This window comes from Thermobia domestica, chromosome 3, assembly GCF_964235325.1.
Source record: "Thermobia domestica chromosome 3, izTheDome1.hap1.1, whole genome shotgun sequence".
NCBI lineage: Eukaryota > Metazoa > Arthropoda > Insecta > Zygentoma > Lepismatidae > Thermobia > Thermobia domestica.
Window position 1 is genome coordinate 122,947,396 of NC_137456.1, and position 14,746 is coordinate 122,962,141.

Here is a 14,746-nt window from a genome sequence, read left to right on the forward strand (position 1 = left end):
CATTTGAAAGACGACCTACTATATAGAACACAAAAACATTCAGAACTAGGCATACTTCCTTTACTTAGTCTCCATGAATCACTTGTCAGTCAGTGGTTTGAACTAATACACAAACAAGCCACCACTGCCACATTCCGGTTTTACAAAAAGATATAGCACCGTGCTAAGGAAATACTACGCACCCGATATGAAATCTTTTTTGGCACACCCAATTAAGATGTCTAGGTTGCTAGAAGTTAAAAGAGCTCCCGCAGAAAACTCAGGCTGAGTTATCACATCATAGAGTAGAATTTGTTTCTTACTCTTGGCAGTTTGATGCTATTTTTCCGTCACTAATTTATCCCAGTCGTAGTTTCCAAACACTATTGTAGTGTTGCATAAATCATAGCATAAAATACATAAATTGATAAAGTGGTTGTACAAATAGAATGAAGAAATTTATCATTTTTAAAGATACTTCAATGATAAATACGATTTAAATGTTGTTATATCATTCCCTTCATTGTCCTCTCGTTACACTGAAACCGAGACGAGACGTGACTATACAATTTACGAGCTGAAACAAGGAAGCTTTACTGCTCGTCTCCAGTGTTCAAATTGAAAAAAAAAAAAAGAAGAAGAAGAAGAAGAAGAGGAGGAGGCGGTATGTTTTATTACGATTTTGACTGGACATACCGGCAACCAAAATATTGAAGTACAGTGAGGGTATATTGCCTAACAGATCGCGTTTGTATTTACATAATGACTGAAAATCATTGGAGAGCTCTGTAGTTACGGGGGCGGACATAGAGAGACTGATTTCTCGCCAACAATTTTCTGGAAAAAAAAATCCTTTATATTTTATTATAGAGAATTATATACGAAAATCCTTTTTAAAAAAGGTTTTTTATATTATCAGTTTCCTGCAGGAAAATTCAGGGATCCCTACTTGACTGAGGGGTATTCGAAACACCCGGAAGATCTGCCGCCACAGCAGACAATCCATAAATCCGCCCATGTTCAAAACACATTTGTATGCATTAAGGTAAGAAGACATACACATACATAAGAAAGAAACAATTCAATATGGCACATCAAAACATAAACTAGATGAACTTCTTTGAAGACATCTCATTTTTAAAAGAAAATGTAGGAAAAAGAAAAATTGTCAGGGTTGTCAACTTAGAAATTATTTCTACATAAGAAATATTTTTTTTTTTCACGTGCTAAGCTATTTGTCAATTACTGTGTATAAAAATAGATTTATTAGAGGTATTTTCAGTGACGGTATGTCTTGATAATTGAAAAACCAGAGGCGGTATGCCTTCATCATTAAAAAACCAGAGGCGGTAGGCATACCACCGCATACCGTCTCACTTCGACCACTGCTCGTCTTCTTTCGTGAACAACATTATATCAGATGCATTTATTATTCTATTGGTAATAGTATTCAATCTGTGACACATAATAAGATTTCAGCGATTATCAAACTTTCAGACGGCGTCTATTACAGAACATTTCTCTGGTTTTGTTAGAGACAATAGTTGCTATTATATAGCACATACTACTGTATTTCTATAGTATTCAGTCAGTGTTCAGGGGAGACGTTTATAATCGTTGTGTTACATTGCTCTGGTTTCGCGGCAGATATGTTTACTATACCTGAGTTATGAGAAAGTTTTATAAATACAGTCTGTCACAAAAAAAAAAAAAAAAAAAGGCACCATTCAGAGTAACCACAAGGGTTTCATTATATTTACTCTTTAAATAAGCCATTTCGTGACATACTGGTATCTGCTTGGTGTTTCCAACAAGCTTTAAGTTTGGGGAGGGTCAGAGCAGTACTTTGCGTTACAGTAATTCAGATGCTCTCCGTTTAGTGTCTCCGTACTCAGTATGAGTGTGGTTGACACTTAAAATGCTTGTTTTGTTTGCTTTTCTGGAGCGATGTAAAGTGAAATTTTAATTTTAAAAAAAAGAAATACGTATTATTAAATGCTTCTCTTGTTGACTTTGTAAACGGAAGTGCTTTAAGTACATTTTAAGACGTTGAAGAACCTCATTAGTCCCTAGCAACTCGAAATATGAGGAAAGTGTGTGACACAAGCCTTTGTAAACAAAATACGAATTCTGACACTGCAGATTGAGAGCTGCTCAAATAGACAAATCGCCAAAATTCTTGGTATACATTATATATCTTTGGTAGAATAATACAGAAGCAAGGAGTAGAGCATGGCATATCTTCTGAATGAGAACGGTGTGGCAGAAAATGAAAGCTGCAAGACTGGATCGACAGGTTTTTCGCTTGGCTGTATTAGACAGAGCTTTCAGGGGCATGAAATGCAGCGACTGTTTATTCTAATGCATGTTTAACATAAGCTGGATGACTGTTGTCAGACGATTTAATGAAAAAAGGTTACATAAGAAAACTCTAAGAAAGAAGCCACTTTTAACTGATAAACATATAAACACTAGAAGAGAGTTCGTGAGTAGACACAGTGCATGGAGTGATGAACAGTGGTGGCACGTAATTTTCTTGGATGAGGAGAAGTTTATGATTGTTGGAAATGACAGTGGAATGAAATTTTGGATCAGAAAAGGAGAAACTGTGAAGCCAAAGTCCTTTTCCAAAAGAAGGAAATTAAATGAAAGTGTCATTTTGTTCGGATGCATTTCTTCAAATGAAATGGGATAAATTAAAATCTGGAATAAACAAGTTAATGCGGCATATTAATTGATATTTTGAACAGAAAGTTACTACGACCATCTGTTGACTATATCTGAGTTCCTAATTTGATTTGATTTATTTTCCGACAATGCCGTGTCACAGAGCACGGAGTGTAGCAAACTGGTTTCAAAGTATGAATTTCCAAAGATTATAGTGGCCATCAAATTCTTCGAATATGAATCCTATATATAATTTATGGTATATTATGTCACAAAAAGTACATGGGAAGATATATCAGCTTAGGAGACAAATCACTAAGGAACTGGTTCGAATCTGGCACCTCGAATTGTATATTAAGTGAAACACTTGTGAACATCATATCCCCTTGGTTTGCAGTATTAAGAGCTGTCCGTGGCGGAATAACAAAAAGACTGAAGTATCATAAATATTGTGGTATAAACAATTTTCGTTTTTTATATTTTTTCAATAACTTTGCACATTAGTGTGATAATAAAATATATGCATTAAATTTAATTTCTGGGTTATAAGGTCCCTTAATGCATAAAACTCAGTGTTTTTATATAATGTTCATATATGTACTACAGTAGCACAACATGAACATTAGAGAACTTTTAAAAGATCAGTTGAACAGTGTGTGACCAACGAGGTATGGAATATAGTGCTGAATTAGCAATATAACAGTCTTTTCAAAGTGGTGCTATTTTTTGTGACATTCTATATATATATACATACAGGGTGCGGAAAAAGTCCCGGAACGGTCCAGTATCTCGCGAAATATACAGATCAGCCAAACAAAAATAATACATCTTAAATAGTTTTGAAAAAGCTATCCAATGATACCAAACGCAACCCCTATCCCCACCCCCTTAGGGGGTAAGGTAACTTTAAAATTTCAAATGGGAATCCCCACTTCTTATTGCACATTTGGATTCTCCAGAAAAAGTGACAGTGATTTGACCCAAAATTAAAAACTGTGCGTTCACGAATGGCGTTTGAATCGACATACAAAAAAGGGGGGAGGCAAAGTGTTATGAAAATGTTGCATCCCAGTGTCGTACTCTGTGGCCATACGATTAGCGTACTCGACTGCAAAATCAGAGGTCGTAAGTTCAATTTCTGCGCAGAGTAACATTTTTATTTGATTTTTTTATACCCAAATAATGAATTCATACTTTTTAACCTCGATAATAAAAATAATGTATTTGTCCATATTTATTAATTTGCAAGAAAATACAAATGGCGATTTTTTTTGTAAATACCCTATTAACTCTAACCCTATTACTAAGAACTACCTCATAATGTTAGTTTGCAAAACAGTTCTCGAAATTTGTATTCATCAAATGTAACATCAAAAAAGTATTAATTAAAGTTAAAACGTATGAAATTTATTTGGGGAAATAAAAGAAAAAAGGCATTGCATTAAACGGGGCTTGAACTCAGAACCTCTAACTTCGCAATCCAACACGCTAACTGTACTGCTACGGAGCACGGGACTGGTAATTCCCCTTTTCGTATCGTTTTGGTGCACTGCCTTTTTTATGTGTCGATCAAGCGCTATGTGTGAAGGCACAGTTTTTAATTTTTGGTCAGATCACTCATTTTCTCGGGAGAATCCAAATATGCAATAAGAAATGGGGGTTCCCATTTAAAATTTTAAAGTTAATCCCGTAATTGTCCGAAGAGGGTGGGGATAGGAGGTTGCGTTTGGTATCATTCGATAGCAATTTCAAAACTATTTAACATGTGTTATTTTTGTTTTGCTGATTTTTATACTTTGCGAGATATTGGACTGTTCCGGGCCTTTTTCCACACCCAGTATATATATATATATATATATATATATATATATATATATATATATATAGGATGGACAAAAAAATCGAAAACGTTTGCAAAAGTGTAAAAATCATACCTAGTATGGTATGGGGCCTCCTTTTGCGTCAAAAACAGCTTGGATCCGATGTGGAATGGACGTATACAGCTGAAACGTAATATGTGGAATTTTATACCATTGTTCATCCAAAACATGCTCCAGTTCCGTAAGGGATGCTGGTGGAGGGTAATGAGACCGAACACACCTTTCTAACTCAGACCACAATGGCTCAATGATGTTTCAGATCTGGAGATTGTGGGGCCCAGGGGAGGTGTGATAACTCCTGGTCATGCTCCTCAATCCATGATTTCACCGTTTTTGCAGCGTGACAGGGTGCCAAATCATCTTGGTAGATGCCATCACCATCAGGGAACAATATTTGTGCCATGGGTAGAACCTGGTCCCCCAAAATGGCCTCATACGCCTTAGCATTAATCATTCCATGCAGGGCTATGATGGGACCTGCAGAAAACCATGATATCACTGTCCATGCTGTAACAGAACCACCCCCATGCTTTACAGTTGGGAGCAGACAGTCCATATCATAGGACTGCGACGGTGTTCTCCATACGTAAACACGACCGGTTGTTGGAAATAAGGTGAAGGTCGATTCATCGGACCACATTACGTGTTTCCACTGCTCATGAGTCCACGCCTTGTGGTCCTTGCACCACTGGATACGCCTTTTCGCATTTACTGCTGTGACCAGGAGTTTGGCGATAGCGGCCCTGCCATGAATTTTTCATTTTACGAAGTTCCCGTCGCACTGTTTTTGATAAAACCGGGTTCTGTAGGCCGGAATTAAGTTCAGACGTAATTTTCATTGCAGTGATCGTTTTAGCTGCTACAATCCGTTTTAATGCCCTCCGGTCCCTATCTGACAGGATTGTCTTTCGACCACTGTTGTGCTTTGCAGACGCCGTTTGCCCATGAATTGTGTATGCCCTCGTGACATTGGACACAGTGCCTCTCGATACCCCGACAATGTTCGCCACTGTTACCACTGAAGCTCCAACCAGACGGGCACCAACGATTCATGCCTCTTTGAAAGTCTGTCAGGTCGCCCATTTTACGGCACCACTTTCACACCACGACACTGACAGGTGAATTGGTTACTGCTCACGGAAGAGGAAGGTCCACATGACACATTGAAAACAAAAAAAAACGATCGGCAACCGCAACACGTGTTGTACAGTGGAGGGTCAAACTTACGTGTTCTGTATGAAGTGTTTTTAGATTTTTTTCTATCCCCTATATATATATATATATATATATATATATATATATATATATATATATATATATATATATATATATAGATAGATAGATAGATAGATAAATATAAAGTGAAAAAATAGTAAACACACTGACCTTCAGATGGGTTTTGACAACGTGAGGGTTGTTTGTTGACGTTATTTGAGTGCTGTTCTGTAGTTCCGGCGGAAAGGGACCGACCAAGCCCTTGAGATTCTGAAACTGTACATAAGGAGGAAAACGATCGAAGTATGCAGCTAATTTCATCGAGCGCAATCAAAATTCGTTAGGTATGATTCCCAAGTATATTTTTGTCAGTGGTACTCTGTTCTGGAGATCTCCTTTTGATAAATACATATTTAAAGCCAATTCTGAAACTAGGCATGTACTGAGAAACACGATTGAAGAAACTAATTATAATCTCATTAAGGTTTCATTTCAGTTCAAGTTTTGAAGTATATTTCTGCAGGTTTTTTAAAATTATTATTGTGAGTTTCACGCTAAAAAATTCACTATTTTTTTCCTTTTGGGCTGGGGAAAATTCCAGTAACCCTGGTTTAAACACTTACCGGCAGCAAGTACGACCGATAAGTTTGTTTTAAGCAAGTACGTAATGATTTCCCCGTCCTTCTTAAAATTAAAATTTGGTTAAAAAAAACTATGTACATCTCGTATTCAGTAGGAAAAATCTTACAGTAACATCGATTAGTTTCCAGGAAAGAAAATCTGCGTGATCCATTGTTATTAAGTATGGATGGTTAAGGAGACACTGTTTGTTATTTACTAGACCGGCTGGTTTACTATTGCAATCTAGTAGTTACTGTATAAGTTTTTAGGCATTGATGAGTTGATAATTTTAAAGTATTTATAATTTTTTGAGATGTGCTACTCTTCTTTTCGTATTTTTTTAAGGTATCCGAAGAAGATAATTTGCCCAAATTCGTATGTCATTCCTGTATTGACAAGCTGGAGAATTTCCAGGATTTTAGAGACATGTGTCACGAATCAGAAAATATGCTTAACGCTTATGTATCCTCGGTAGAAGAACAAATGCGTAAGAAGAGGAGGATTGAAGTAAAGGTAAATAAATGTGAAATTTTTAGATAGTTTGTAGATTTTAGATTTTTGTATTTGTCTTTCTTTGAAACTTAATTTGTACAGTTGCATTTACTCTCAAGCTTCACTATAGATCTATTCTGTTACCGTAGTATAGGCTAGCAAGTGCAACCACGTATTATTGCGGGCAATATTTTCCATTGGTTTTCTCTACCTTTCATATAAAATTCATCTGAGCTCGAAGTCTGTATGTAGTTTGAACTAGGGATGGCCACAAAGTTCCGCTTCCGGCGGAACTGATTCCAGATCTGGATTCGAAAATCCGATTCCGGTACCGGATCTTAGGAACCAATTCCAGACCTGGATCCGAACCCCCCCCCACAAAGACCCGTAAAGGAGGCACAAAATTGACCTTCAAAACACTGCAAATAGGACCATACGCTTGTGCCCCCCAGAAAAACATTTTTGGTCCACCAGTGGGTGTTTAGCCATTAATGAGTTTGCCAGTTTGCCTGTTTAGCCAATAAGTTTACCAGTTACCCAGTTTTTCCGTCACCAGTAACGTTACACCAGTGTATTGTATTTTGTTTCAGAATTGTACGTATTAGACTAATGACATTTTAAAATTTCTTCTCAATAATGTCACTCATATGTCTATTAAGAGATATGACAGATTGTACCAAAGCAATCAGCAGAAGGTGAATTTTGTGTGAGAAAGATTTTACATTTTTTAGATATACATATTTGTGTATAAAAATATTTGTTGAATGCACAAGTACTGAAGTTATTGCTGTGTGAAAACAAAAATTGGCTTTTTTTGGTAGCTGCAATTTAGCCTTTGCATTGCAATGTATTTAGAATTTGCAGGAAATTGAAATTGTCCGTAGGTACATTATTGTGGTAATTATTTAATCGGAAATACTTAAATACACATAGGGAAAGCAAAAGTTACTTGAGTAGTGAAACCTGGAATGAGTCCAAGCTATTTATGTTCAGTAATGATTTTGTATTACACCATTCGTTTCCAGGGTGTCTATCGGTCACGAAAGTCACGAATGTCACGAAAAAGTCACGAAATCAGAAAACGGTCATGAAAGTCACGAAATTTAGCTTTTGGGTCACGATTTTTTTTTAACTGTACAAATGTAAGTACAGATTGAAAAATTTTGTTCTATAAAATGTCAAATTTCACTTCCAAAAATGTCTATCGTCGGCTTTAGACGCTACCAAATCGCAAGCAAAGTACGTTTCTATCGCATGGAGGAAAATTCGGCCTAATTCGCACCCAAATTCGCTCTTGAAAATATTACTAAGTTTTATGATTTGGTAAAGAAAAGGTCACGATAAAGTCACGAAATTTCATTTTGGAATTTTAGTAGACACCCTGGTTTCAGAACTCTGCGAAAAATAAAATCAGTAGTAGCTTACACACAAAAAACTCCTGTTCGATTACGTTCACACGTTCCTCCTTACGAGACGACACCGTATATAAAATCAGAACCGGTTCCAGACCTGGATCCGAAAACCCGGTTCCGAAACCGGATCCGTTCATAGTCGAGGTTCCGGCCATCCTTAGTTTGAACGCTTCATATGGACATTCTACCTCAGCATTGGACAGAGTAATAGCTCAGAATGGGGTGGGGTTGATTTGATAGTTGCAATCGAAAAAACTCGTCATGAGCTTTCGGTTGAACCCAAAATAAAAACTCCAATCGACCGGGAACACCTCGTTTCACGGTGACAAAGTCTACCACACATTTTGAGAAAAGGGAAGAGATAACACTCTTAAAAGCAGAGAACAGTTCTGTATGTAATTTCGTTAATTTTTATCAACATATATAGTGCCTATTCGAAATCAGTACCCAGAAGCTAAGAAGCTAGAATGTTGAATCAGATACCCTAATTTCAGCAAACGATTAAAGGAAACTGCAAACTGCTGTTTCATATTTGAATAATAATAATAAACTGCGAATTTATTAAACTGATATCGAAAAAATATTAATTTAACAAAATGAGAACAAAGGTGCTAAGTCACTTTCAACGACAAAGTGATCCAAACAATAGGAAGTTTTGCACTAGGAACAGCCTATACGAGAAAGAAACATACATGAAGCATAGTTCGTGACACCTATCCGGAAATCAAACTTCACTGGGTTTTCAAAGGAGATATACTCGTCATGTGTTCGTTATCCAGATTTGCAATAGGCGTAGTGAAACAGCCCTAGAGTTTTTATTATTATTTTTTACTTTTTATTTTTTATTTTAATCATTGGGAACAATTTCCTGCAAATTGCTGATTCGAATTTCAAGGAAGGAATTGTTGCTCTGTTTTAATTTTAAAGGGATGAAACTTCAAATCCTCATCTAAGGTGTGTCAAGTGGTTTATAGGTTATGTGTAGGGCGATTGAATCGCTACAAGCAGAACGATGACGATTACGCTGAAAAACGTGCAGATTTGCGTATACAACAACCATGAATTTTTATATCTTTTTAATTACAATGCATATCAAGTGTAAAGGAGAGGAAACTGTATACCAAAATAGAGTATCTCACAGACTCTCATGTGAGGGTTGAAACTTGGAATATGAACTCCTTAATAAAAGTAAGTATACATGTCCGAGAATTCTGCTTTTAAGGAGGAGGGGAGAAAGGGAGCAACTTCTATAATAGTTTTTTTTCAATATATATTTAAGTGATATGAATGTTGTGTCTCACTGTCATAGGAAAACATTTGAGCTCTGTCAGATAAATTTTACAAACTAATTAGCGTTTGGGCCAAGTTGAGTTTTGATGTTATTTCAATTCAAATACGAATTATAAGGAAGAGATAAAAGGTTCAATTATATCTTCCAAATATTTCGCATAAATCTATTCTTCTCGTCCAAGGAACAGGCATTTCAGCTAGTTTTTCTATATTGCTTTCTGGTCAAAAGTATACATTAAAGAGAGTTGCAATTTCGTTTAGGAAATATGTATGCTCAAAGTACTACATTTTATAGTTGCGATGTATTGCATAATTTATAATAACTTTCTTGTTTTATAATAACTTTCAGGTGACTTATAAATATCCCAGAAAAAAATATTTATACCTGAGTATCGTCTCTGTTTTAGTGATATCAAATTGAACCTTTTCCTCACAAATTGGCGTTTATTAGTTTCATTATTTTGTAAATTTTATTATGCATTTCCTTTATTTTTTTATAGTTTTCGTTTCTTATTTTCGTTTTTTCTTTTCTTTTCTTTCTTTTATTTATTTATTTGTTTATGTATTTTTTAATAGTATGGATTTTAACCTCTTTTTTAAACAATATTGCTAGGTAGTTAATCTGCTTGTTAGAATGTTGTCACTGCAAATATGCCACATACAGAATTACAAATGAATGAATGATTTTGAAAACGAAATGTTACTCGTATTAATGAAAACCCAAAATGATGAGAATGAAGTAGTATTTTCTCTTTTAAAGACAGTTCCATATTTTTGTATTAATAAAATGTAGGAATAGATTTAATGCTGACAGCTGAATTAAGTATTACAGCTCATATGATCGAGCAGAAGGAATTTAGTAATTTGATGTGTTGTTAGTACATTAGTTCTATTCATCTTTATTTCTGGAAATAATTTTAATTAAAAATTAGTTTTTTTCGTAAGAAATAAAATGTTAATCTTTATTCAAAACAAAACAGAACATAGTTTAAGATGTTATTATATCATTATGTTTTTAATTATGTTTATCATTGTTTATAATTATATTTATCATTATGTCTTGAGTCCTAGTTTAAAAATAGATGCAACACGTAAATATTTTAAAAATAGACTCTTCATTTTAAGTATTTCTTCACGTGAGTATTTGCATTTTTATTTTCATTTACTGAGTTAACTTGCAATAAGATTTCTGAAGGATTAATTCATTACAAAAAAATACAATATAATAGAAAATAAGAAACAAAGGACTAGAAATGCTTCGCTGAAAGAAAGATTATTTAAAGGGTCAGGAAGAAAATAAAAACATCACAGTATGCGCAGTAAAATGTATTAACATAGACTTATTTCAGTTCCCCAAACTGTGATTTACTTCATGTTTTATTATCTTATAACATACAACTTTACACTATCATGAAGGTTGTAATATTGACAGCGCAAGTAAATGTCATTGTACTTCTTTTCCTTGAGATTTTCAACTCTTTTGAATACAGAGACTGGCTTTCTTCTGTATCTCCAAACAGATAAATAGGATGAGTCCCATTTTTCCAGGAAAAAGCAAAATATTTTAAAATAATATTGCTTGCACCATGCTGATGTGAACTTTCGATAAGGTTCTTAGTTTTGGTTCTAAGGAAGTTCACTGGTTAAGAACATATTGTGAGAACACTCGGATTGGAAGTGAAGCAACAAAAAACACAGTACAGACAGTAAGTCGTGACAGTCTATTTGTAATTATGATATTGCTAGTTCTTCAATCTCAGTAAGGGGGCGCGGTGGCTCAGTGGTAGAGCGTTCACCTCCGGTGCTTGGGGTCCCTGGTTCGATCCCAGCACGCGCCGTGTGGACTTTGTGGTGAACAAACACCGTGCTCGTGGATTTTCTCGGGGTTCTTCCGTTTTCTCCAACTTTCTTTATTCCACCATTTCATTCATTTCTCATCTTCACAGTCTCCTTTAGCCCAACCGGCATAACCGTGGGACGTAAAACAAAGATTTCATTTCATTTTCATTTCAATCTCAGTATGTTTTTTTTTTAAATCATTCTACAAATCATGCATCAAATTTACGATTTAAAATTACCGTATTTTCCTATATAGTAGCTGTTTTGATCGTACACCATACAGTCAAACAAACTACGTTATGCATACAATAATATTATCTTTCAGTTTCTAACCTTGTATATGATAAAGGTGGATGGAAAATGAGTTAGAATCGTAAATTCGTAAGAATCTAGGGTCATTTTTTTCGGACTTAGTTTCTGGGAGGCAGTCTAGTTTTTGTGACTAGAAGTGTACCAGTTTGCAGGGTTGGCAAAAACCATGGGTTTTATTTAAAAAAAAAAAAAACTTTTTTCTTGATTTGAATCCTTTTTTTGTTTGTTTGTTTAAACCAGGTTTGTTTGGTTTAAATAAATTGTAACATGTATTTACATTACATATGGACAGAAATAAGTTTATTTCGCCTTGGTGTGAATATGCAACAACGGTGTTATGCTGGGAGGGATCAGATAAGGTTTAAGCGGAATCCAAACCGCTTCTCGGCTTACATCCGAGAGAAATTGTTCTCCATTTGGACTCGAAACCGGGACTAATTGGCCACAAATGCGATGAGTCTGCCGACTCACTCACGAAGAACTGACAAAAATACTGATCTTTCCATACTTGTTAATATAAGTGTCAAGAGTCATTTTAGGACAAAAAGATAAAACAGTTGCACAAATGAAACCATTATACAGAATTAAGTATAAATCGTTAAACTCCCGCCTTAGCCATTGGGAAAATCCTGTTATTACTTTAAATACAAAGCAATAACGAGAAAAAAAAATTCCCTTACTGCTTCGCATGTAAAATTTTATGGTCAACGTTTCATAATCAGTACGCTAAAACTGAGGTATTAAATTACAAATTTTGAATGTAGATATCATTCAATTCAATTAAATTAAAACTGAAAGTCCAGTCCAAACTAATGTTGGAAGCTACATGGGCAGTCGATTAATTTTGCTAATTTATCAACATATTTAAGCAACCTTCGCTTCTTTATAAAACAGACATTCAGGCATATAATTTAGTTCCGTTTCGTGTGTTTAGGCTTAACATCCTTATGTAATATCGAGGTAAGATGATGATTTTCGCTTAAAGTGACATCCGAACCGATACTTGGTTTACACTTAAAAAAAGGGCTGTGATTCGACCGAGAATTGAACATGGGATGCCATGATTAACAGATTAAAAGGAGATAAAACTAATATAGATGGTTTGATATGTGGAAACTCACCATAAAGTTCATACGATTTAAAGCATTTTTCGTTCTTCTTCTTTTTTTGGTTTAAACCAGCCTATCCTGCCAGTTTGTACTTTTCATTTCGTGGTACAAAGTTAGATATACTGATATTTAGAATCTAACTTCCTTAAAGTTAAGCGTAACTCCCAAACGTTCAATTTCTTAAGAAAATAAAATTACTTCATTTTCGTCTTCATTTTATTTACTCTATATTAGAACTCCTCTTTATATTAGATTGACTTACAAAATGCTTCATGTGGTATATTGTGCTATTTGGGTCGGAGACATGAACATTATGCAAAATTGGAGAAAAACTACTGGAAATTCCCGAAATGTAGGTGGAGAAGAATGGAAAGAATTAGCTGGGTCGAGCAGTGGAGAATGAGAGAGTGTTAGAAATAGTGGGGGAGAAAAGAACAATTTTAGATAGAAATAGTGGAGGGAAAGAACAATTTTAGATAGAAATAGTGGGGGAAAGAACAATTTTAGATAGAAATAGTGGGGGAAAAGAACAATTTTAGATAGAAATGGGGGGAGGAGAAAAGAACAATTTTAGATAATATTAAGAAGAGAAAGAGAAACTGGTAGGGACATTGAGTAAGAAGGAACTGTTTCATGAAGGACGTGCTAGAAAGTATGGCGGCAGCAAAGGGAGGGAAAGTACGAAGGAGACGACAATTAATAGACGATATCAAAACAGAGAAATCGTACGAGAAGACGAAGAGGTTTATCGAAAGACCATGGAGCATGGAAGCTTAGTTGCTGCAAGTGATGTGCCAATAATGGCAGAGTACCTATGATGATGATGATGATATTAGAACTTAGTTTATAGGTTTCAGTTAATCATCTCTTGCTGCAGAGTAAAACAGTTCGTCAGTTGCATTTGGCACTCTTGTTGTAGGCGACTTCTTTGATTGAATAGGGACGGAAGAGTTTTCTGAGCGATCATTATAAGGACTCTAATTAAATATTTGTGTAAAACAGTCGAAAGATGAAACTGATTACTTCCTCCACTGCTTCTTCTGATTCACGGAAATTTGAAGTGTTCGAAATAAGCATCCTCAAACAAACCATTCCCTCCTCACCTTTTTAAATTCGACCGAAGATGATGCTCATTCGGTGTGCCGAATATAATAGATAAATTCATCTGGTTCTGCAGGGAGGTGACTAAATCATAGCAGTTAATTTTTTAAATTTTTTTAATACAACTTCTGAAGTTAGATTTCTGTTGTTGAGGGATCCTGTAAGCGTGATACACTTAAACATTCAGGGATTAAAATTCGTCGTTTAAAGAGTTGTAAATCACGTTTTCGTTAACACCTTAATAGTTCTTCCTTTTGTTTCAGAGTTCAGAACCTCAGTGGTCGTCTCAAATATCTGTGAAGAAAGAGAGACATAGTATTCCAGAAACCATTGTTGCACCAGCAGAAGAGCCTGAATCAATCCTTGCTCCAGTGAGTGTGATGTTGAAGACTGAAAGGGAAACAAACTCTAAAGTTTCGTGGAAAGAGGAATTAGCACAAAGTGCAGAAGAACTTGTGCAAAATGATACATGTGCCAGTATGACTGATGAAAATATAGAAGCAGAAACATCCGAAATGATAGTGTCGGACCAGGGTGTTGAAATTGTTCCTCTCAGACCTGATACATCTCAAAGTGAAGAGTTTTATTCAGGTGATACGGAACAATATGTTGACAGTGGAGACATTAATGAAGGTGAAGGTGATGGTGGTGATGATGATGATGATGACGACGAAGATATAAAAATATTAAGTGAAGACATAGGCAACCCTTCAAGTAGTCAAAATGCTATCCATCGAAGGAATCGGCGATCGACTGCAGGAGAAAGGTAAGTGCAAAATTGCTTTGTGTATTTATTTGCATTGAGTATGGCAGTTAAATTTACATTACT

The 14,746-nt window shown here is 35.4% G+C and overlaps 1 protein-coding gene across 10 annotated transcripts in view; it reads left to right on the forward strand.

The window, feature by feature from the left end:
• LOC145680694 (uncharacterized) overlaps positions 1-14,746 on the forward strand; it is a 357,368-nt gene that overhangs the window by 16,446 nt on the left and 326,176 nt on the right. For all 10 annotated transcript variants that reach the window (XM_081751597.1, XM_081751602.1, XM_081751603.1 and 7 more), the window contains exons 2-3: positions 6,708-6,875; positions 14,181-14,683. In XM_081751597.1, the coding sequence (XP_081607723.1) occupies positions 6,708-6,875; positions 14,181-14,683 (671 nt within the window). The remainder of the gene's footprint in view (positions 1-6,707; positions 6,876-14,180; positions 14,684-14,746) is intronic.